The sequence below is a fragment of the Delphinapterus leucas genome, chromosome 3 (assembly GCF_059928025.1).
Source record: "Delphinapterus leucas isolate spDelLeu-1000000601 "Yukka" chromosome 3, BTC_Dleu_Yukka2, whole genome shotgun sequence".
Classification (NCBI taxonomy): Eukaryota; Metazoa; Chordata; class Mammalia; order Artiodactyla; family Monodontidae; genus Delphinapterus; species Delphinapterus leucas.
In genome coordinates, this window is record NC_143131.1 from 127,790,173 (window position 1) to 127,814,796 (window position 24,624).

A 24,624-nucleotide genomic window follows, 5' to 3' on the forward strand; every position below is an offset into this window, starting at 1 on the left:
GCTGGGAATGGATGAGAGAAGGGAAGATTAACTCAGTCTTTATATATCTATGAATTGTTTTATTTGTTACTGCAGTAATAACTTTTCAATCTTTTATAACCTTTAAAAACTCCATTGTGGGGACTTCCCTGGTGGCATAGTAGTTAACAATCCGTCTGCCAATGCATGGGACATGGGTTTGAGCCCTGGTCCAGGAAGATCCCACATGTCGCAGAGCAACTAAGCCCGTGCACCACAACTACTGAGCCTGCGCTCTAGAGCCTGCGAGCCACAACTATGGAGCCCACATGCCACAACTACTGAAACCTGCGCGCCTAGAGCCCATGCTCCGCAACAAGAGAAGCCACTGCAATGAGAAGCCCGCGGACCACAATGAAGAGTAGCGCCTGCTCGCCACAACTAGAGAAAGCCAGCACACAACAATGAAGACCCAACACTGCCAAAAATTAATTAATTAATTAATTTTTAAAAAACCTCCAGTGCGATTGAAGAAAACAGAAACAGAGGAATTGTCATCCCAGGAGAGAGAAGGAAGCTGTGGGAAACACAGCTGGTCCAAGTGACTTGGCCAGGGAGAATCCATTTTCACAGTGGATGAAGGGGCTGACTTTGGGTGCTGGGGGCAAAGGCAGTCTTCCCACATGGGCTCCTCTCTTGAGAGTGTCTGTGCTGGAAGGGCTTTTGTCCAGCTTCTCCAACGAAAAGAAAATTTGAAGATCAGAGAGGGCAAGAGACTAACCCAAGGTCACACAGTAGAGCCAGGCCAAAAAAGCAGTTTCCTGACTCCTGGCCCAGTAACCTCTCCCCTGTATCAAGCTACCTCCCACCTCTGTGCAGGAGCCACTCCTGCTGGGAAGAGAAAGGGATAGAACCCTACCTGCTTAGCTTCCTTTCCTTCTACTGACATTCCTTCCTCCACTCATTTCCTGAGTGCCCTGCTCGAGAATTCAAGGTGACTAAGGCATACTGCTTACCCGAGAGGCGCTCACAGTCGAGTGGCCTGGAAGCTTCTGGCTTCTAACACTAACAAAGACATCTTTTTCTAAGTGGTAGAAAAATGCTCTGAGGCTAGTTTTGTGTGTGTTTTGTTTTGTTTTGTGTTTGCTGTTTTGCTCTTTTTTTAATGCACTCTTTTGTTTGTTGCTGTCTTAACTGTTGCCATGTTATATTTTATCAATGTTTTGATTTTGTGCTTGAGCCCCAAGGCAATGTGGCGAAGGGTATGATTTGGAAAATCAAGGAAACAGAGGAATTGCCCACAGAAGAGGCCGCCTCCCGGAAGCCAAGGATAAACCATAAACGCCTAAAATGAATTTCATTAGGAACAAAACCAACAACCTGTTGCCAGACCAAAGGTATTAGATCATCCTGGTTTGGCTTGGTTTTTGTTTTTTAATTTAATACCAATTCTCCATTTCTTCCAAGGTCAGCCAAGGATGGAAGACCCAGTTTCTTCTCCACTGTCTTCTAGAAGACTTCCACATTTCTGCTTCCAGGCCTGTACTCATGGTGTGTGCCCTGCCTGCTCTGCTCTCCTCTCTTCTTCAGGAGACAGGCTGTAACCACCCTTGCACTGGCCAGTATTTATGGACCGGGGCTGGGAATAATGTGGGCAACAAGCCGACCACCAGTCTGCCTTCAGGGAATTTACATTCTACTAAGGCAGGCATTCTCAACTGGGGCCATAATGCCCCAAGGGGATGAAAATTGGTTCTTGGAGGGGTAAAAACACTTTTATCTTCCTGATGTTCACTGTCTCAGTGAGTAGCCCTACCAGCCACCCAGTCAGTAACCAGGGCATGGTCATCAATTCGAGTTGCCAACCCTAAGCTCAGGCTCCTGGTTACTGACCTTGTGGCTGCCCAGTCCATGAAGGCTTCCACTCTCTCCCTGAAAATGGACCCCATCTGTCTTCACTTTCCACCCTGCCCAGCCTAGTTCCCAGGGCCGAAAGATTGGGCATCTCTTTTGCCAACACTTTAGAACGCTCTGCCCTTTTCCCCGCCCATCTGGCAAAGCCCTGGGCCTGGATAAACCCCACCAAGTACTTTCCCCTGTTTGCACGTGGGTAGGTGACCCATGGTGGGGGAAATCACCCAGCCGACAGGACAGGACACACTGGGTTGTCAGCACTGTCGGACATTTGGGGATTTTGTGGGCAAGTTTGCTCCTCAACCGTCTGAATGCACACTCTCCTCCTTCCTTCAAACTCCTCACCACCTCTTCCTCACTCTTAGCAGAAGACCTTGCCTCCCACTTTGCAGAAAAAATAGAAGCTCAAGATGAAATCTCCCTTAACATCCCACTACAAACCTACATCTACATCTGCACCCATCCTCTCTTTGTTCCTTCTTTTGGTTCTAGAGAAGTCATCCCTCCTCCTTTCCAAGACCAACCTCTCCACCTACATGCTTGGTTCCATCCCCTCGCACATGCTCGTGAACATCCCTCGCTGATTATCTCCCCTCTTTCCCACACCCTTAATTAATCTCTCCCCTTGATCTGCCATCAGCCTGTAAACAAACTCAGGTCTCTTCCACCTTCTAACACACCTCCCCACCCCACCCCCCCATATGCTTTGACCCCGTCACAACATCTCTCTCCTCCCCTTCACACAAATACTTCTCAAAAGACCCACTGCCTCCTTCACCCCTCCTTCACTCATCAGACCCACTGCCATCTGACCCTCTCATCACTCTGCAGAAACAGTGCTCCCTAAAGCCACCAGCATCTGCCCATGTCTGTCATTAACCAAAGCCGCTGCTTCCATCCACACCCTTCTGACCTCTCAGAGCATTCCCCATTGACTCCTCCCACTTTCCTGAAACTCTCAGCTTCCTTCCCTTGGCTGCCTTCCCTACGCCCACCCTCCAGGGTTTTCTCCCACCTCTCAGGCCCTCCTTCTCGGCCTCTGCAGGTATATCCTCGTTTGCACAGCCCCTAACCTGTGGTGTGTCTCACAGCTCCATCCTGGGGCGCCTTCTCTTTGGACAATCCAGCCCTCATCCACAGCCTCGTGATCATTTGTCTCCTGACAACTTCCCATCCTCACGTGCCTCCAAACCCAGGCTTCCAAGCGCCTACTCAACATCTACACTCAGTGTCCCAAAGGCCTTTCAAGCTCAACACATCTAAAGTGGAAGTTGCACTTTTCACGTCCCCCTCCACACCCTCCCATCCTCGCTCACCCAACACCGCCTCCCAGTGGTCTCCAGTTTTCCCCATCTCAGTGAAAACTACTGTCTGCCTGTTTGCAGGGAAACCTCAGAGTCCATCCTGACACCGTCTCTCGCTTACCTTCCATTCCCACACATCTCTGTGACGATTTTACTTCCTGATAACTGGAACCTTCCACTGCTCTCCAACTGCACTGCCACCAGCACCACCTCTGTGATATTCTCCCTGGATGCCTGCCCGTACTCCTAACCCTAACTTATCCTGCAGCTACTCATACACACACTACCCCACTCTCCACTAGGCTTTCACACGGGTCACATTAAAATGCAAATGTCATCCTGTCCTTCTTGGGCCTACACTGTCAGTGGTTTCCTATCACTCGGAGGATGAAAAGAAAGATCCTTTGCCCACCTTCTGCACTCCCCAATCCCCCTGCTCTCCCTCTGGCCCTGTTACACAGGCCTTTTCTCACCTCTTCTCTAGCTGTAACTTCTGCCTCAGGCGCTTTGCACAGGTTCTTTCTTCGGCCTAGGATTCTCCCCGTACCCCATCCTCCCCTGCATATAGTTCAGATCTCCTCACAAAGACCATTTCCTTAGGGAATCCTTCCCCAAGAAGAGATAGGTCCCTCCATCCTGTCAAATGCTTTCACAGTAATGGCTAACGTACACACAAGCGCAGTACTATTCTTTGGAACTCTTCTGTGCATTTCTGCTTAGAACTCATTTACTCCTCATGGCAACCCTATGAGGTAGAAATTATAATTATCTCTGTTTTATGGGTGAAGAAACTGAGGGACCAAGAAGTTATGTAACTTACCCAAGGTCACCTAGTTAATAAGAGGCAAAGTGGGAATTTGAACACAGGCAGCATGACTCCAGTATAGCTTTTTTTTTTTTTTTAATTTATTTTTGGCTGCGTTGGATCTTTGTTGCTGCACACCAGCTTTCTCTAGTTGTGGCAAGCAGGGGCTACTCTTCATTGCGGTGCGCGGACTCCTCATTGCAGTGGCTTCTCTTGTAGTGGAGCACGGGCTCTAGGCGCTCAGGCTTCAGTAGTTGTGGCTCGCAGGCTCAGTAGTTGTGGCACACGGGCTTAGTTGCTCTGTGGCATGTGGGATCTCCCCGGATCAGGGCTCGAACCCATGTCCCCTGCATTGGCAGACGAATTCTTAACCACTGCGCCACCAGGGAAGTCTCCAATTCTTCCATAAGAAAACACTATCCTTTTCCTTTCTGCACTTACTACTGTTTGTAACAATGTATTTGTATGACTATTTGTTTAGCTTGTGTCTCCCCCATTAGACTATAAGCTCTATTGGGGTAGAGACAGTTTTATCCCCAATAGTAGGTACTCAATAAATATTTGCTAAATAGCTGAATGTAAATTAGTCTCTCTCATCACATTCCATCAGTCACCTGGTCCTGTCCCTGTTTCTTCCTAGAGCAGCACTTCCTAAGCCTAGGAGGTTCAGGTATGTGCTTATCCATGTCCTAAAACTGGATGCAAAACGTCATGTGTCTGTACACTTCAAATTTTTCTACAGCAAAGGTTAGGTTCGTGCTGTCTCCAGTTTCTCGATGGATCCATGAAGTTAAGAATAGCTGATTCAAATATTCCCCAGCCTAGGTCACCCTCTCCCTGCCAACCTCCCCTCCACAGCTACAACACCCTCACGTCCAGTTTTGTTCTCCATAAATCCATCTTCCACGCTTTGGTCATAGCAATCTTTTAAAAACATAAACCCAGGTCACCCTCCTGCATAAAATCCGTCAGAGACTATCTATTATCCTTGGAGCAAAGGTGCAAACTGTGGCTGGGGGGAGGGGGTGCAGTAGGCCCTGCTAACTTCTCCATCCTTTTGTGTCCTCACTCGTTCCCTCAACCCTCCAACTCTACAGCCCAGCAGCACAGACTTGGATTTATATCTGGGTTTCCCAGCCTGTACCAGGGTGGTATCTCCTGTCTATACTCATGCAGTGCCCTCTGCGTGGGATGCCATCCCTTTCCTCTGCACCTAGAAATTCCTACTCCATCTTTAAGCTTAAGCTTAGATATCTGCCTGGGGTCAGGGGCCCCTCCTTCTTTCTCCCACAGGCTGTATCTGTCCCGGACAATGCACAGAAGACATTGAACCATAGTTGCTTGGTTACCGACTGTCTCTCTCCTCCCTGTGAGCTTTGAGGGCGGCTGCCATATCTTATTCATCTTTTTATCCCCCAATCCTAGCCTAGCGCTAGCCCAAGGTATGGTGCTCAGTAAGTATTTGTTAAGTGAATGAATGAACAATGACAAATAGTACTTGGTTTATGGGTTCTAAAACACCTGTGAAATGAATAAATGAGTGGGTAACTGCAAGTTCGGGTCTAGAGAGAGCTGGAGATTAGGATGTTCAGAGATGAGTAAAACCTGACCGCAGCTGTCAGACAGCTAAGTGGAAGACAAATCTCCAGGAACGAGTCCGAAGGATTTAAGAGGAAGTCATTCGAATCGTGGCCGGCCCAGGGGGCGTATCCGGGTCTGACCACGCCCTCCCAGCCAATGGGAGGTCTCGTTGTCCTCCCTGCCTCCGCCCCTTACACCCACCGGAGAGGGGCCGGCCACTCCTGGAGATAAGACTACGTGTTCCGGCGTGCCGCGCGGCGGGTGAAGGAGGAGCCGGAAGTGGGGGGCGCGAGGTCTAAGGGTAAGAGGGAAGTGGCGGGCGGGGACTGAGGGGGGCGTGCAGGTAAGCCGACAAGCCGGGGGTTGCGGGCATGGCCGAGGCCAGGAAGCGGCGGGAGCTGCTTCCCCTGATCTACCAGCATCTGCTGCAGGCGGGCTTTGTGCGCGCGGCGCGGGAAGTGAAGGAGCAGAGCGGCCAGGTAAGCGTGCCCGGGCCGTGTGCGAGGGCCGCGTGCACGATCTGAGGAGAGGAGGCCCGCGCCTCCTCCCCTGGCGGCCTGGAGGGCGCCCAGAGCCGGATACCCGCGGTGCTCCGGGACGCGGCCTGGGGTGCCGAAGGAGGCTCAGCCTCTGCTCCCCACCCCTGCGGCCCCCAGTTCTTATGGGCCTCAGTTTCCCTGTCTGTGCAGTGGGCGGGCCGGGACGTGAGATATGACGCTCAGGGCTTTATAATTCCCGCGCCCCTTACCGCCACCCCCTTCCTGGGAGCGGCAGTTTAAAGTTTCCGAAGTCTCGGGCCACGTGGCTCGGCGCGGCTCCCTGGGGCGAGAAGGTTGCTGCGAGTCTGAGAGGTGGATTGCGACCAGCTCTGGTGGGGCGAAAGAGCGCCAAGAGAGGGGGTCTGAAGCCCCTTAATTGAGCTGGAGCTCAAGCCCTTAGCAGCCCTTCTGTACTGAGTCGGACAGCTTTGGGATTCGAACTCGTGGTGCAGTCATTTCACTTCATCCGTTCTTTGAGCAGCTGTTAATCTGGCGGTCAGAGTGCTGGTGACAGAATAGTGAGCACGGTCCCTCAATTCACTGTTTAGAGTTTACAGTCTGAATTTGGTAGGGGAGATAGACATAAATCAAAGAACCATAAAAGCACCTGTACACTTAACACTGCATTAAGTGCCAAGAACGAGAGGCATAGGGTGCTAAGACAAGAATGGCAGCTTGCCCTCGTCAGGGATATCCAGGGTTGCTTTCCTGAGGAAGTGGATGTTGCTTTGAGATCTGAGAGAAGGGAGGTGGATATTCCAAGCAGAGGTGCAAATTGTTGCATATGTACTGCCCCAGAAAGTTGACTGAAGTGTGGAGTACAAGGGTGATAGAGGTCCCTGGGGAGACAGAGGCAGGGAGTTGGCTTACTTTGGTTTTCATCTGAAGAGCAGTGGTAAGCCACGGGGAAGTTTTAAGCTGGTATGGTGGCTACTGACTTGGTTGATCAGTACCCCTTGGCTGTGGTGGAGGCTGTGGTCATGATGCTTGCTCTCAGGACCTCCTGGAGAAACTAAAGGATGATGGGCCTTACGACATTACCTGTGCTTTTTCCAGTTTTCTTTGGACCTCGGTAGCCCTTCTTACTCCAGTTAACATGACTTAATAGCTACAGGGGGTGAAGGAGAATACCCATCTGCTTTGGGGCATTTACCTAAGCAAAAGTATCCTGCCCTCATGGAGCACACGTTCCAGCAGGAGCCGAACGATGACTGATTTTTTTTTTTTTTTTTAAAGTTAATGATACAGTGTGTGGGGTGATGGTAGGTGCTAGCTATAAAAATAAGGCAGGTGTGGGGAGATAAAGAATGTCAGAGTTAAATTATCTATATAGGGTGGTCAGGAAACCCCAATGAGAAGGTGACATTCGGGCAAGGACCTGAAGGAAGTGAGGGAGTGAGCCGTAGAGTTGGCAGGAGAGAGCATTCCAGACAGAAGGAATTGCAAGCCCCCGTGCGGGCGGGGTGCCCTGACAGATTTGAGGGACAGCGAGGAGGCCAGTGTGACAGGGGTATAGGAGAGTGAAACTGACTCTTTCAATTACTGTCAGTTACAGTCTCAATGTTACTGGCTTCTGTGCTGGGCACTGACTAGATGGTCTCAATCAGGCCTGACAGCAACATCTTAGGTGGGTACTGCTGTTATCCCCATGTTAGAAAGAAAGAACCAGAAGTTTGAAGAGGTGAAGACAGTAGCCCATCCAGTTAACACAGGCGCTATGCCTGAGTCCAGGTGCACCCTCTTGACCACTCTGCCTAAATCCCCGGCACTGCCCTCGCCCCACATTACTCACTCGGCCTCCTTGGGGCACTTGACACCCCAGGTTCTTGATATTTGCAGAGAGAATAGGCTTCTGATCTTGGCTCCGAAGGCCTCTGCTTCTACCAAAGGACTGGCACCATTTGGTTCCAGTCTCTTCCCAGCGGGTGAGCTGACAGCGCGGTGTCTGGGCTGTGGTTCGTACTGTCCTGGGGAGATTGACCAGCCTGGCTTTTGAAAGCCTTCTGAAAGGTCAGGGGTGGAAAAAGCCCTGTCTCGTGGCACCTAAGCCTGGAGAGTGCCAGGAAGGCTGGGGGCTGGATAAATGCTAGCCTGGAACATTCCAACTCTAATCTTCAAAGGTACTCCTCACCAACATGTTGTCTTAAAAGGTTTTAGCTGGAAATACTTGCCCTGCTTGTCTCTGGAAGGTTTGGGTGGTACTGGAAGGGTCAAGCAGACATACTTCCCAGAGCAGAAAGACCCCCTTCTCAACCACCTCTCTGTAGATCATGACGTTGTGAGAGTGGGGCCCAAGGAGGACCCTTACTGTGCTTGGGGGATTGATTGCTGCTTTCTCTTTACTTCTCTGCAGAAAAGTTTCCTGACTCAGCCTGTAACCCTTCTGGACATCTATACACACTGGCAACAGTAAGTCTAATGGGACTGAGAGAGTACAGCAGGGACACTGCAAGCCCTCAGCTTGGGATCAGCTAGGATACTAATCTGGTCTAAGATCTGTCCCCATAGCCCACCGTAGATACTATTATCACCTCCAGGAAGCCAGGTCACAGATACGGGTGTCTGGTAATGGAGAGGACACTGAGCTGTGATCAGTGCCTCTTAAGGACAAAAGCTTCTCAGCAGCTTTTATTATTCATTCAATCAGTAAACATTTATTGAGTAACTACTGAATGCCAGGCTCTGTTCTAAGTACAAAGGTATTGTCATGAGTGAGACATACATGGTTCCTTCTTTCCTGGAGCTGACATTGGAGTCCAGGAAGGTAAGCACACCTCAGAAAAAACAAATGAGTGTAAAATTATAGTGGTAGTCAGGGTTATGCAAAGAGGTGCCCAGTGCCAAAACTACCTAAACAGGTTAGCCTAGCCTCATTTGGGGGTTTAGGGGAGGCTTCCCTGAAGCGACCTTTGATTTGAGAGCTGCAGGGAGTAGGGGAGTGAACGAGGCAATAGGTGTGGAGGGGCCAGTAGAGCGCACCTGGCAGAGGGAACTACTGGTCTGAGGCCTGTAGCTGCGGGCACAGTGCAGACGAGGCTGAACCGTAGGCAGGGCCCACTCCACGCAAGGCCTGATCATCCATGGGGAGCAGTTGTGTCTTTGCCCCAAGAGCCGTGGGAGCCATGGAAGGGTGAAGCAGGGAATGGTGAGGCCACTGCAGCATGGCGCGACCAGTTGAGGCTGTGGATATCATGATGCAGGCAAGAGCTGATGGAGCTTAAGGCGGTAATAACGTGGGAGGGAGACAGTAGATTCCAGGAATGTGAGAGGGTGAGGTGAGGGTCCGCGGATGGTTTGGAGAGGCAGTCTAGTCCACTCCCAGGTGTCTGACTTGTACACCTCAGTGGAAGGAACCCAATTTGGAGGGAAAGATTTCAAAGACCTGTTGAATGTGAAATGCCTGTAAAACCTGGGAAACAAGGAGGGGAATAACCTAAGGACATATCAGCAGAGGAATGGTTTGAAAATGAAGGAGGGATAATCGTTCTCTCCATGAACTGGCCTGACCACAGCCAACTACGGGAGTGAAGGACCTGCAGTCATGTCCCATGAGGAATGATAGTGAATACTGAACCGTCTGGGATGGGAAAGAGATGTCAGAGGGGCAGACAAGGGACCTCTGTATGCACGTCTTTGAAGACAAAGGGAGTGGGGTGTTCCCTGGGGCCCGAGAGACTGAAGTGGGACCCATATGTACCTGCTTTAGGAAGACAGGTTTCAGCTTCTGAATAAAAGCAGTGGGTCATCAGAGCTCTCCAGAAATGAGGTAGGCTACAGTGGAGTTGTGAGTTCCTTGTCATCAGAGGTGTGTAAACAAAGGCAGGCATGGTGTGGAAGGGATCCAAGCTTCCAGTAGAGAGCTAAGGTCTTTGAGAGCCCTCTCAACCCTCAGTTCTTGGCTCTCCTCTGCTGCTGAGGTGAGCACAGGGCACACCCCCACTTCCTTTCCCACTTGCCTAGGTGTCTGTGTGTTTGCACAGCACTTCCTTCCCCAGAGAACTCCTTCAGTGAGCCGCAGCACACGCCCTTCCCCGCCACCAGCCCCTTCTGTGGGTGAGGGGTACTGACTGGGATGAGGACCTCACAGCCTAACCTAGTGGTTCAAACCCAGCAACTAGCCGTATGACCTTGGACAAACTTGGCCTCCCCAAGTGTGTCTCCATCCGTAAAATGAAGATAATAATGGTAAAGTGCTAAACCTAGCCATTGGAGGCATCCCCCTCCCACCCCCGCTCACCTCCGTATTTATCGAGCACTTACTGTGAGCCAGAACTGTTCTTGATATAGCTGGGAACAAACTGGAGAAAAATCCCTGCCCTTGTGAAACTTACATTCTGTTGGGAGGAGAGAGGCAGAGTGAACTGATACATGTAGTAAATGAAACCTGTTTTTGCAGAAGATTCCCTGGGAACAAGGGACCCAAGCAGCACATCCCAAGCTGGCAGAGCAGCATCCGTCCCATCTGGAGAACATGGGGCACAGACAGTGACTCCCTCGGGGCAGGAGGCTGGGGTCAGGGGAGATGATGCTCGAAAGTTCCAGCAACTCAGCCATCTGGGTGCTTATCCTCCCCAGTGCCTGAGACTTACTCTTTGACTCTGGGCAACTCACTTGCCCGTGAGACTCATGCTATGTGCTCAAGGTACTGAGGGAGCTGGAAAAGGTTCCTGCCAGCCCTCCTCTCCAGGGGCCTGGCTGTGCAGTGGGGGCTTCAAGCAGGAAGTGGGTAAAATAATAGGAGAGAGGAACGTGCTCTGAAGAAAATGAAACAGGATGGCAGGGCAGAGAATGTCTTAGGGGAGGGGGGGTGATCAGGGAGGGCCTCTCTGAGGAGGCTGTATTCGAGTTGAGGCCTGAAGGACAATAGGGACCGACCTGGGCAGACTCTTCCAGGAAGAGGGCACTGCAGGTGCCACAAGTTCTGGAGGAGGGAGGAGCCTGGATGGTGCTGTGAAGTGTCTATAGTGCCGGCACTTAGCGCTCAGTGACTCTTAGCAGCTGTTATATAATATTGTCCACCCTTCCTGAATATTTGAAGACTCATAGACAATTGTAAAAATACGATGAAATGAGTGAAAATGCAGAACACAAAATTGTATCTAACACTGTGTTTCATCACTGTTTAAACTCTCTTCATGCACGTTTCCTTTGGGGGCAGGGAGGATGTGGGGAGGTCTTCCTTTTCAACTCTCCTGGGGTTGTCCTTGTCACCCGGTTGAACTAGCCAGTCACCCTTGTCCTGCAGAACCTCGGAGATTGGCCAGAAGCGGAAGGCAGAGGAAGATGCAGCCCTGCAGGCCAAGAAGACCCGCGTGTCAGACCCCATTACCAGCTCCGAGAGCTCAGAAGAGGAGGAGGAGGTGGCGCAGGAGGCAGAAGCAGGAAGCACCAAAGCCAGTAAGAGCGCTGTGTGCCGGGGGCTCAGCTCAGCGCCCTGCACCTTTCGGGAACAGGCTGTTGTATATTGGATTGTTCCAGGGGAGGGTCCACCTCCAGCTTCTCCTTCAGTGAGCCCTCAGAGGACCGGCCCTTTTAGAGGGAAGGTTGGAAGGGTCCCACGTACCTACTTCAGTCTTGATTTGAGCCCTTCCTCTGGGCCAGACATCGTGTCCCAGGGGCTAGGAATCCAATGGTGAACAAAAACATGGATGGGCCCTTACAGTCTAATTTGGGGTACGTGGAGTCAGCCCCTCCAGTGGGGCCCAGGAGCTGCATTTTTACAAGCCCTCCAGGTGATTCTGGTAAAGATAGAAAGAAGCCCACATTTTCAGAAGAACTGCTAGAGAGATTTCAGAGAGGGCAGCTGGCGGGCACCTCTTCTGTGTGCTTACGGGCTGCTTCAGGAGTTGCCGATCTTCCTGTTATTTTGGAAGTGTACAGATTAGCACTGGCAGGCCGTCCCGGGCACTCTGGTTTCAGGGTGTTGGCAGGGGCGACCCGGGGAGGCCTTCACAGCCCCTTCTCCCCATGTTCTCAGGGCAGTTTGTACTTTAACCAACAGTGGTCATAGCTCCACAGAGGAATTATCGTTCTTCTTTGCATTATTGGTTTTTACTTACATAAAAGATAATTCCTTAATTTTTAAATATGTTTTCTGATTGTAAAAGAAGTACAGGCTTTGTTATGGAGTATTCATTATAGAATATGTGAAAATTACTTTTCAGAAAGGTAGGGAAAAATTACCCATATTCTTGCCACATATAATTTGGCAAATTATTCTTCCATTTATTTTTCCTGAACATGTTTTTTCAAAGACTTGAGATCATACTGAATATGCATTTTATACCTTGCTTAATCTTTTAAAATTATAATGCAAAGCAAGTTCACTGTGAACTGTACAAAAGCATACAGAAGAAAAGTGGGAGGTTTCCTGTTCCCCTCGCCGGCTCCCCTTCCACTCCCTAAATGTATCTCCTGGAGGGTAGCCTTACAGTGCTCTCCTTTGTATCTGAAATCATACAGATAGACATCCATACTTGCCTACGTCCATACCTACACAGTATTTAAAACAAAAATTGTAAAATTTCCTACTGACGGGCTACTCGATATTAATAAATTTTTTAAGCTCTAATAATGGAATTCTAATTATACTTTTTAAGAGTCCTCATTGAGAGAAACATGCTGAAATATCTGTGGGCCACATGGTATGACGTCTGATGTTTTCTTCAGAATAATACTCAGCAGGGAAGGGCGAACGGGGGGACAGTTGAAATAAGATTGGCCACAAGTTGATAACGGTTGGGGCAGGGTGGTTTTATACACTTTCTCTCTACGTAGGAACGGGCTTAACATTTTCCGTGATTAAAAATAGAGAGAGATGGAATTAAATGTCAGGAAAAGAATTAGATCATATCATTCATCTCAACAACATCCTGTTTATTTCACAGCATACATTAGAAATCTTTCCCTAATCTGAGCTCTAAGGAGACGATACCCCGGTGTAAAAGCAACAAGAATCTGGAAATCTCGACATCTAACAGGGTCCCGGTCTCATGGTTCAGCTACTTCTCCACTGAGAAACCGCTTAATTCGAGCAGCTTTCTCTGTGGACCTGGGGCTGCCTGACCTGCTCCTGTCTCGCTGAGTGACGTTAGGGCTGCAGTGTGGCAGGTAGCCTGTGGAAATGGCACCCCTGGAGTTGTGCGGGACCTCCGGGGTAGTATGCGGCAGGACTAGGAGCCAATCCCTTTTCCTCTGGGGGCTTCAGCATCTCGTGCCACCAGGGAATTGGGACCCCATCGGGGATGCAGACACATGGCTTTCATGTCGTCACTCTCCTCTCTTGCTCCTGGGGGATGTGGCTGATGCACCACCGAGCTCTTTCCCAGTCCAGGCTCAGCCTCAGATCTCATGCCAGCCCCAGGCAGCCATACCAGTTGAATTATTAGGTGAGCTGAGCCTGTTTGCCACTCACCCATGAGAACATGCTCATCTGGCTCACCCAACCAGTGTTTGTGTCTTGCAGTCCCGGCACTAGCATCTACCAACTCCTCAGCCACGGGGATGGTTTTGCCTTCAAGTGTGAGAGAAAAAGCCAAGGTGAGTGAGACCACCTTCCAAGCTGTCGCCCGCGGGAGTTGAAGTGCCCTGTAGGACACAGTCCCCTGTCTCAGAGAAGGATAGGCTTGTGGGTAATTGCCCAACCCTTGGATTGGATTCAGATCTCAGCCTCAGTCGCAGGCTGATTGTGGTCTGTCCCTTCACCTCCGTCGGCCTCAGTTTGTTTTTCTTCTGTAAGATGGGGATAATACCTACCGCCATGGGCCACTGGGCACATTACACACCTGGAAGAGACAGTTCCTTTCCTCCTCCAGCCCTGCATTCACCTGTTCACTCAGCAAATCGTTACCAATACAGTTATGTTCCAGGCACTGCACAAGGCAGTGGAGACACCAGAGCAGATAAGACACTGGTGGCTCTGAAAGCTTGAGAAGCATTTTATTTCGGGTTTTTTTTTTTTTGGTTGTTTTTGGCCGTGCCGGGGAGCTTGTGGGCTCTTAGTCCCCCGACCAGGGGTGGAACCTGTGCCCCCTGCAGTGGAAGTGTGGAGTCCTAACCACAGGACCACCAGGGAACTCCCTCAAGAATCACTTTCTAGGCTGGAAACTACTTGGAAAGTAGAATATCCTTTTTTGGTCATCCACAAAGCAGTGTCACAGGCACGTAAAGGATTATGTCCCTGATGTTGCCTGTAGCATTAGCAAAAAATATGTAGAAAGAATTATGAGGCCATGGTAATGTCCACAACAAAATGCTCCTTACCACTGAGCAAAACTGCTGTGTCCCAAGAACTGTAATCCGGTTCTCTCCACACCTCTGTGAGGGGAGGTACCATTTTTAGCCCCACTTTGAAGATGAAGAAACTGAGGCTTAGGGAGGTAGTGTGCCCAAGCTCACAGGGCTAGGAAGTGGTGGAGCTGGGCTCAGATGTGGTCTGTGCTCTCATTTGCCAGGCCATACCCACTGTCTGTCACTCCTGTTCTGTGTAGGCAAAGACCAAGAAAGCCAGCAAGACGGTGAACTCCACGGCACACCCTGCCTCCGGGAAGGCAGTGGCCCACCTCCTCACCAGGAAGTCACCCCAGAAGGCGGCAGGGCCCTCGGCAAATACCATCCTGGTCTCAGAAACTGAGGAGGAGGGCGGTGTCTCGGCCCTCAGAACCACTGCCAAGCCTGGTGAGCGGCCTTGCCCTCTAGGACCAGGCCCCCCGAGTGCGGGCTGAGGAAGCAGACCTGGGCGCTGCTTTGTGAGGCCCTGGGACCCTCTGGAATTCAGGGGGTTGTCTCTATGACAGCGAGGACCGCCACCTCAGGCCATTTTCCCCTCCCCGGGTGAGGAAGAGTCAGCTGCAGGGACACCTCAGGCCTTGTGAGGCAGTGTGAGCAGCCGGGGTCGGCTTGCTTTCTGGTTTATTGCTCTCAGGTGGGTGCAGGGCCTGCCGCAGAGGCTCAGAGGCTAAGCTGAGAGGCCTGGGCTTGCCTCCATCTCCCATGTAAAATAGGCGTCTGCCCTGCCTGCTGCTGTGTGCTGGTGGAAGGAGATCATCTGAGCCATCAGCTTCTGGCGCTCCTGTGCTGGGACCTAACATCACAGGCCTTACCGGGGCCTCAGAGCCGCGCAGGAGCTGCGGCGGGAGCGCTCGCACCTGGCCCTGAGTAGTTGGCGTGGAGGGTGCCGGCGAGGGGCGGGCGGGTCTGGAAAGGCCCTCAGGCCCTCCTTGTTTATTCCTCAGGAATGGCGGCCGCCAGCTCCAGCGAAGACACCTCCGGCTCGAGCGATGAGACGGACGTGGAGGTAATTGCCGCCCATCCTCAGGAGCTGCCCTCTGCAAACCTCTAACCCTCCTGGAGGCCTGGCCGGGGCCTCACCTACCAGGGGCACCAGATCAGTTCAGCAAGGGTGTCAGGGTGACCGGGAGCTGGGAAGGCTGAGGCCTGCGGAGGCGGGGAGCCAGGCGCTGCTCACTGCACTCTGGGCAGGCGAAGGTGTGGGGCTGGGGGGAAGAGACGCCATCCTGCCTGTGAGGTGGGGGGAAGCCTTCCTGGGAGAGGCGGCACTGGACTGCGGCCTTGACGCACAGGAGGCTTCGGCTTCACCGGGGAGGGAGGTAGGGGGAGGGGTATTCGAGCGGGAAGAACTGCACGAGCAAAGGCCCCGGGGCAAAGGCCCCGGGGCAGGAGCGTGGCTGTCCAGGGCACTGGGGTGTGGGTGAGGCTGCTGCGGAGGCTCTGGGCCTGCTGGTGAATGCCAGGCCTCAGCACTGGCCAGGGGTAGGCAGGCCTTTTAGTCAGTGGCCGTGTCTGTTTTGTGAACCGTGACCTGGGAGGAGTCCCCGCAGGTTATTCCTTAATGTGCACCTTCCAAGCGCCAGGCCTTGGGGAAACAGTGGTAAGCAGGACGGGTGGGGTTCCTGCTGCCGTGGGGAAGTGGAGGGGTCCCTCAGAAATTTAACTGCCGTGGTGATGGTTACTATGAAAGGGAAATGTGGAGAGCTCTGAGGCGCAGTAACAGGAATGTGACGCAGACAGAGGGACAGCAGGGGCAGAGGCAGACACAAAATGAGTTTGGTGCTTTTAAGCAACGGTGATCTGCAATTTCATGAATGAGGCGGAAAGTGATACAAGGTGAGGTCAGAAGTAGGCGGGGGCCAGATCCATGCCTGACCAAGAGGACTGCTGAGAGGAATTTGGGTTTTACTCTGGAGGCTGTGAGAAGCCACTGCAGGGCTACAGGCCCAGCGGCAAGATGGCCTGACTTACGGTTCGGAAAGATGGCTGCTTGTGGCCTGGATCGGAGGACAGTGCTGAATAGATGTAATGGCGTGGTTGAGGGCTGTTGGAGTAGTGCTGGCAGGAGACGCTGGTGCCTGGCGCCAGGACACCCAGGGAAGGGTGTTGTAGAGGGAGAAAAGTAGCATTCAGGGATGGATTGGCCTGGCCCCCACGGTGCTCCCTACCTTGCCTTCCTGCCTTAGCCAGTCACCCACGAAGGTAGAGACCTTGCTCCCAGCTACCCCAGGCCTAGCTGTGGGCTGCTCCCCACATTCTGTCCCACCGTTGGGCCCTCGTTACAGCTAGCCGTAAGGACGCCCTGGGCTCCCATCCCCCAGGCCCTGCCAAGGGAACGAGCGACACTCCTGGCCCTGGGAAACCAGCAGCCAAACACATAACTTCAGTGGGCCAGAGCCCAGAGAGGGAAGGAATGTGCCCCAGGAATCTCAGCAAGCCAGTGCCAAGACTGGGGTTCAGATCCTAGCGTCCTGGCCCTTGGGGTGGCCGCCATGACAAGATACTGTAGCTGGAGGGACAATCATGAGCTGTCCTGGTTGAGAGTGGCTGCCCCTCTGCTGGGCCCTGTGTGCCAGGTGGGAGAGGAGCATCGTGGTTGAGAGCTCTGCCCCCAGAGCCATATAGACATGGGTTCAAGTCACAGCTCTGCCCCTTAGTATTGGTGTTGAGTGGTTTAACCTCTCTGAGCCTTTTGCCCTTTACTGGAAAATAGGTGTAAAGGTAGTACCTGTCTTAGGGAGTTGTTTGAGAACCAGATGACATTAGGAAAGAGCTTTACAAACTATGAAGCATCTTATACTCCTCAGGGGTGGAGAGGATTATTCTCTGATTCCATCGTCTTGTTCCAGGTGAAACCTGCAGTAAAACCACCACAGGTCAAAGCCTCGGCAGCTGCGGCCAAGGAGTCTCCAAGGAGAAGGGCAGCCCCGACCCCAGGGAAGGCGGGATGTGTGACACCCCAAGTCAGAGGGGGTGCCATGACCCCAGCCAGCAGGGCCAAGAAGCCAGAAGAGGTCTCAGAGAGCAGCGAGGAGCCCGAGAGTGAGGAGGGGGCCCCTGCGGGGACACCCAGCCAGGTGAGGCCCAAGGGAGGCCTGCTCCTCAGGGTTCCCTGGTTCCCTGGCCCCGAGACTGGTGGAGAAACTGTGTAATGAGCACCTTCCCTGCCAGAGGAGACTCGCCTTGGAGTTTGGGGAGAGGGAGGCGGGGCTATGGGAGTTGAAGGGCAAGGGCACCTGGTTTTGCTCCACCCGCTTCTGGAAGTGACCTTTCCTGTCCAAGCAGTGGCCTGGAGTGGCTGCTTCCCAAAGGGCAGGTGCTGCACCCCACCCAGTCAATAACCACTCCCTTCACCTCAGTTTCCCTGTCTAGTAAATGGGCTGCTGTCCTTGTCCCACCTAGTCCTGCTGCGAAGGGACTTGAGAAGTTTTAATTACCTGGTCCTCTGGCTTCTCAGGCCAAATCATGGCTTGTTAGCAAACAGGAATCCGCTTCCATTCCATCTGCTGGGACCCCCTTCTCCTCGCTTGGGTAGCCAGAGCTGCAGCTGGGCATGTCCTAAGGGAAAGCCAGAGAGGCTGGGAAGCTGTTGGAATCAGAGAACAGGGAGGAATAGGGGTGAGACAGGTGGTAAAAGGCCCCTGGGAGCCCTGAGCCTGCCCACCCTGGGGCAGGGCCATCATGGAGAACTGCTATAAGGAACTGGGACCCAGGGGATGAGGCAGTAGTGGTCAGGTGAAATGGGCAGGGGTTGTGAAGGCCCCGGGAATGAGGAGGTATGGCCATACTGGCTGGCTGGCCACACCGGCTGGAGCACCAGTCAAGGTGGGGAGTCCAGAGAGAAGCAGGGGGTCTTGCGAGCCTCACTAAGGCTTCGAGCTTTATTCTTAAGGTGTCACAAGGAGGTTTTCAGAAGGAGGGGAGCAAACTGCACTTTCTCTTTTACTAGGTGAAGGCCTCCCAGAAAACTGTCCAGGTCAGAGCTGCCTCGGGTCCTGCCAAGGGGACCCCTGGGAAAGGGGCCACCCCAGCACCCCCTGGGAAGGCAGGGAGGCCAGAGGAGGACTCGGAGAGCAGCAGCGAGGAGTCAGACAGCGAGGAGGAGACGCCAGCTGCCCAGACCCTGCTGCAGGTGAGGCCTGGGGAGGGAGAGTCCCACAGCCAGCGCCCCATCCCAGGAGGCCTTCAGAGGGCTTGTTCTCTCGCTCCGCATGCACCCCAGCCATGCTCAGAGCCCTGCGCCTTCTCACCGTGTGGTGTGGTGTCTGCGGTGTCCTTAACCCTGTCCGCTCTCCTGTGTTTCCTCACGCCCACCGTCTAGGCTCCCTCCCCTGATACTGTTTCTCTCGCTCCAGGCAAAGCCCTCAGGGAAGCTCCCCCAGGTCAGAGCCACCGCAGCAGCACCTGCCCAGGTGCTTTCCCCTGGGAAAGGGGCCCCTCCAGCACCCCGTGGCAAGGCAGGGCCTGCAGCCATCCAGGCCCAGACCAGGGGGCAGGAGGAGGACTCAGAGAGCAGCAGCGAGGAGTCAGACAGCGAGGGGGAGGCGTCCACAGCCGTGCCCCACACCACGAGCCTGGCTCAGGTGAGGCTGGAAGGATGCCCGGCCCGGCCCTGTGCGTCGCCTGAGAGACCCTGTGGGCCTCTCCTCCTCTGCACCCGGGACTGCTGCCCTCCATCCGCCCTGCGCACCTCCTGTCTTACCTCACACACATTCCCCCCAAGCCCCCTATCCTGACCCTGTCCTTTGTCACTCCCAGGCAAAGCCCTTGGGGAAAAACTCCCAGGTCAGAGCTGCCTCAGCCACAAGCACGGGGCCCTCAGCGAAGAGCGCTGTCCCAGCGCTCCCTCAGAAGGCAAGGGCTGTAGCCGCCCAGGTGGCAAAGTGGGAGGAGGACTCGGAGAGCAGCAGCGAGGAGGAGTCGGACAGCGAGGGGGAGGCGCTGAGAACAGCAGCCTTGACCCAGGTGAGGCCCCTGCTGTCAGGCTCTTCTCTCCGGCTCAGTGCCGGAAGCCCCATCCCCCTCCGCTCACCGTGCCTGTTGACCCTCTCTGTCTCTTTGTCTCTGCGTCTCTGCACAACGCCACACTTTGGGTGCTCTCCCCTGAGCCTGTGTGTCTCGCTGCAGGCAAAGTCCTCGGGGAAAGTCCTGCAGGTCAGACCTGCCTCAGGTCCCACCCAGGGCCCCCCTCAGAAGGCCGGGCCTGCAGCCGCCCAGGTCAAGACCAAAAGGTCCAAGGAAGACTCGGAGAGCAGTGAGGAGGAGTCAGACAGTGAGGACGAGGCCCCCACAGCCAAGACTCCAGCCCAGGTAGCTGCCCCCACCGGAGGAGCAGCTCCACAGGGAGCTGTGGGGGAGGATGGCAGTGGGGCTCCAGCCCTTGAGCGGATGGGGGCTCTGAGTCCAAGATCCTTCTGTAGCTTCTGACTTCTGTGTCCCTTCAGGCAAAATCAGCTGTGAAAACTTCTCAGACCAAGGTCTCCCCAAGGAAGGGCACCCCCATTACACCCGCATCTGCCAAGGTCCCACCAGTGCAAGTAAGCACACCAGCCCCCTGGAAAGCAGGAACGGTGACTTCGCCAGCCTGCACATCATCCCCAGCCGTGGTCAGGGGCACCCAGAGGCCAGAGGAGGACTCTTCAAGCAGCGAGGAGCCGGAGAGCGAGGAGGAGACAGCTCCTGCCACATCTGTGGGACAGGTGAGGCGAAGTTTGTTTGGCTGGGTCAGGGCCAGCCCCCACGTGGTCCTTTGGCTCCTGTGACATGCCTCTTTTCCATGTCATTCCAGGTGAAGTCTGTAGGGAAAAGCCTCCCGGTGAAAGCTGCCTCAGCACCCACCAAGGGGCCCTCAGGGCAACGGACCACTCCAGGGCTCCCTGGGAAGGCAGGGCCTGCCGTGGCCCAGGTCAAAGCTGAGGTGCAGGAAGACTCAGAGAGCAGTGAGGAGGAGTCGGACAATGAGGAGGCGGCCTCAGCTGCAGCACAGGTGAGACCTGGGAGGAGCCAACCTGCCCCACCCACACCGTCGCCTGGGATGGGGCTGAGGATGCACTTACCTAGGCTGCTCTTGCCCCAGGTGTGCAGCAGCCTCAGCTCAGCCTCATTCCACACCTTCCACTCATCTCCTCTGCCCATCAGAGCTGCAGGGTCGAGCTCCAGGGTCTCCTTCATCACCTTTTGAGCTCCCACTGAGATTTCTTTTTACACAAGCTCTGTTAAGTACCCCATCTGCCAGGTGCCAACTTATCTGGGGCTCCTTTGGCCCTGGCCCTTGGAGTTGCCAGCCTAGATAGGGGGGCGTGGACATGTACAGATTATTTCAGTGTGGTATGATAGTAGGGTTGAGATGGAGGATGTGTGCCTAGGCTAGCAGGGCGTGGCACGTGATGGTGTCTAGAGGTTTTTCGGTAGAGAAGACCTCTTGAAGAAGTGGCATCTAAACTGTGGGCTGAAAGAGTTGGCCAGGTGATGTGGAGTGTTCCAGGCAGAGAAACCAGCCTGCGCAAAAGCCAGGGGGTGGGAGAGTGCCTGGCTTTGCGAGTTTCCCCAAGCAGAACATTCTGGTGGGATCACTAGGGGAGACCATGTGAATGGCGAATGGTGGGAGGTTTGGAGCCAGGCTGCCTGGGTTCAAGTCCTAGCTCCATGTCCTAGCAAATGAAGTAATCCATTAGGGCCTCTGTTTATTCTTCTGTAAATTGGAAATCAACCTGCACAGAGTTGAGAATTTGATGAGATCTCAGCTGCCACACCCAGCAAAGGGCCTGCACACAGCAAGTTCTCGTCCGTCTCCCTGAGGGAGCAGAATCAAGAGTTGCCTTCCAGCCTGGGAGAGTGGAGAGAAGTGAAGATATCTCACTCCCTGCATTCACCCACCCACCATTTATTATTTTTAATTGTCACTCTTTTTTTCACTAACCACTGAAATTAGTCATTTCTTGTTTCCCTGTACCAAAGCACACATTTTTATGGATTTTTTTTTTTTTTTTTGGTCCTGATCTCACTATTATCTTGTAGGACCCAAGGTCCTATCATTCCTTTACTGAGATTTTAAACTATTCTTGGCCTTCCCAGAGTCTCAGGTTAGTAGTCTCCTATCCTGTTTTTCCAAGCTACAGACATACTCGAGACCAATGCCTTAAAAGTTTCAGTGTGCCGATCACTTAATATCTGTCTTCCCATTTGAGCCTCTCACCTGTACCATGAGATGGTGTTCATTTACTTTGGTTTCTGGAAGAGGAAATTGGAACTTAGAGGAGTTGTTTGGTGACTTGCTCCAGCCCCACCAGCGCCTGCCTCCAAAGCCTTTGCCTTTCCCACTTCCTTCTGCTATATCTTGGCCAGAACTTTTCCAGCCACAGAAATGGTCATACTTTGGGGCCTTATTTTCTGTCAGGTAAAATTGAGCAGCCAGTCCCTCTCTGTAGAGGCGTAGCCTTTATAGCCTGATGCTCTGTCAGAAGCTACTGCCTTTCCTAGCTTCAAGAGGTCTGAAGAGCTTCTGCTAAAACAAGCAGGGCTGATAGGAGTCTTGTTGACCACCTTCTTTTCCTCGCCTTCATCTGAAGGATGAGGATATGTCTCTGTTGTGGGGTTATTATGAGGATTGAAATAATACTTGTATGGCCTCACCCGCAAAATGCTGTTCTATTCTGCTTAGCATTGCTGGGGTCAGAAATGAGTCACAATCTCTGATCTGCTCAGAGACACCCAGCCAGCTCAAAGTAAACCATCCATTGAGGGAACTGAGGTTCAAAACAAATTAACAGGACTTCCCTGGTGGCGCAGTGGTTAAGAAACTGCCTGCTAACGCAGGGGACACAGGTTCGAGCCCTGGTCCGGGAATATCCCACATGCCACGGAGCAACTAAGCCCATGCGCCACAACTACTGAGCTTGCGCTCTAGAGCCTGTGAGCCACAACTACTGAGCCTGCGAGCCACAACTACTGAGCCTGCGTGCCACAGCTACTGAAGCCTGTGCACCTAGAGCCCGTGCTGCAGAACAAGAGAAGCCACCGCAGTGAGAAGCCCGTGTACCGCAACAAAGAGTAACCCCTGCTCGCCGCAACTAGAGAAAGCCCACACGCAGCAACGAAAACCCAATGCAGCCAAAAAAAAAAAAAAATTAATTAAAAAAAAATTAACAAAGTCAGAGAGTCCGTTCTGGAAAACCAAATGTGCCAGAGACTCAGGAAGGAGATGATTCGTGACTTAAATATCATAGAAAGACAGCCCTTGTGTGAGAAAGGCAGGAGAGAGATGTTCAGTCAGTGTTTGATGAATGGCCAGATAAGTGGTATGGTGCCTTCTGGGCCTGACCTTGTGATGTATGTTGATCTCATGTCCTGTGACATTGTTACACGTACTTACCAGTTCTAGTGGCTTTTGTAGATTCCTTAGGATTTTCTGTATACGGATCATGTCTGCAAATTAAGGGCAGTTTTACTTTTTTCTTTCTAATCCAGATGGCTTTTCTCTTTCTTGCCTTATTGCACTGGCTAGAACCTCCAGTAAGATGTTGAATAGTAGTGAGGAGAGCAGACATCCTTGCCTTGTTTTTAATCTTACTGGTAAAGCATTGTCTTTCACTCTTTAAGTGTGATGTTAGCTGTAGGTTTTTCATAGATGCCCTTGATCCAGTTGAGGAAGTTTCCTTCTATTTCTGATTTGTTGAGAGTTCTTATCATGAATTGGAGTTAGGTTTTTATCAAATGCTTTTTCTCTATTGAAGTGATTTTTTTCCCCTTTGTTCTGTTAATATGTGTTACATTAGTTGATTTTCAGGTATTAAATCAATGTTTCATTCTTGGGATAAATCCATCTTGGTCATAGTGTATATTCCTTTTTATTTGTTGCTGGATTTGGTTTGCAAATCACTTGTTAAGGATTTTTGTGTCTGTGTTCATAAAGAATTTTGGTCTGTAGATATCATGTGATATCTTTGCCTGGCTTTGGTATTGGGTGATACTGCCTCATAAAATTAGTTGGGTAGTATTTTCTGCTCTGTTTTCTGAGAGTTTGTGTTGGATTGGTATTATTTCTTTCTTAATAGAATTCATCAATCAAGCCAACTGGGCCTGGGCTTTTTGTGGGGGGGGGGTGATTTTTAGTTACTAAGTCAGTTTCTCTAATTGATATTGGTATATTCAGATTTTATTATTCTTGAATCAGTTTCTATTTTGTACCTGTTAATAGTTCTGTGCACAGTTAATATTTTGTGCCTTTCTAGAAACTTTTCTGTTTTCATCTCAGTTGTCTGATTGGTTAACATAGATTTGTTCATAATATTCCCCTATAATCCTTTTAATATCTATAGGGTCTGTAGTGATGTCTTGCTTTCTTTCCTAATTTTTGGTAATTTGTGTCTTCTGTCCTATTCTTGGTAAGTTTAGCTAAAGACTTATCAATTTCTTTCTTTTCAAAGAAACAGCTTTTGGCTTCATTGATTTTTCTGTATCATTTTCCTGTTTTCTGTTTCATTAATTTCCACTGTGATCTTTATTATTTCTTTCCTTACTTTGAGTTTGATTTGCTCTTCTTTTTCTAGCCTCTTAAGGTGGAATCTTAGATTTTTTTTCTTTTCTTTTTTAAATTTATTTATTTCGGCTGCGTTGGGTTTTCATTGCTGGGCACGGATTTTCTCTAGTTGCGGTGAGCAAGGGCTACTCTTCGTTGTGCTGTGTGGGCTTCTCATTGTGGTGGCTTCTCTTGTTGTGGAGCATGGGCTCTAGGCACGCGGGCTTCAGTAGTTGTGGCACACAGCCTCAGTAGTTGTGGCTCGTGGGCTCTAGAGTGCAGGCTCAGTAGTTGTGGCGCATGGTCTTCGTTGCTCTGAGGCATGTGGGATCTTCTCAGACCAGGGCTCGAACCCATGTCCCCTGCATTGACAGGTGGATTCTTAACCACTGCACCACCAGGGAAGTCCCTGGAATCTTAGATTTTTGATTGTAGCTCTTTCTTTCTAATGTAAACATTTAAAGCTATAAATTTCCATCTGAGGACTGCATTAACTTTGTCTCATGAATTTTGAAATTTTTTTTTTTTTGCGGTATGCGGGCCTCTCACTGTTGTGGCCTCTCCCGTTGCGGAGCACAGGCTCCGGACGTGCAGGCTCAGTGGCCATGGCTCACGGGCCCAGCCGCTCCGCGGCATGTGGGATCTTCCCGGACCGCGGCATGAACCCGTGTCCCCTGCATCGGCAGGCAGACCCTCAACCACTGCACCACCAGGGAA

At 52.0% G+C, this 24,624-nt stretch overlaps 1 protein-coding gene across 15 annotated transcripts in view; it reads left to right on the top strand.

Annotated features, from left to right (window-relative positions):
* Positions 1-5,860: 5,860 nt before the first annotated feature.
* Positions 5,861-24,624, top strand: part of TCOF1 (treacle ribosome biogenesis factor 1) — a 40,762-nt gene continuing 21,998 nt past the window's right edge. For 10 of the 15 annotated variants that reach the window (XM_022590125.2, XM_022590126.3, XM_022590127.3 and 7 more), the window contains exons 1-13: positions 5,862-6,041; positions 8,455-8,510; positions 11,347-11,498; positions 13,567-13,640; positions 14,591-14,777; positions 15,335-15,396; positions 17,240-17,467; positions 18,340-18,522; positions 18,746-18,973; positions 19,149-19,355; positions 19,518-19,700; positions 19,835-20,089; positions 20,179-20,376. In XM_022590125.2, the coding sequence (XP_022445833.2) occupies positions 5,934-6,041; positions 8,455-8,510; positions 11,347-11,498; positions 13,567-13,640; positions 14,591-14,777; positions 15,335-15,396; positions 17,240-17,467; positions 18,340-18,522; positions 18,746-18,973; positions 19,149-19,355; positions 19,518-19,700; positions 19,835-20,089; positions 20,179-20,376 (2,121 nt within the window). In that variant the 5' untranslated portion in view covers positions 5,862-5,933. Of the gene's footprint in view, positions 6,042-8,454; positions 8,511-11,346; positions 11,499-13,566; positions 13,641-14,590; positions 14,778-15,334; positions 15,397-17,239; positions 17,468-18,339; positions 18,523-18,745; positions 18,974-19,148; positions 19,356-19,517; positions 19,701-19,834; positions 20,090-20,178; positions 20,377-24,624 lie in introns of all 15 variants that reach the window. The other 5 variants (XM_022590138.2, XM_089909550.1, XM_089909551.1 and 2 more) reach the window with 5 other exon arrangements.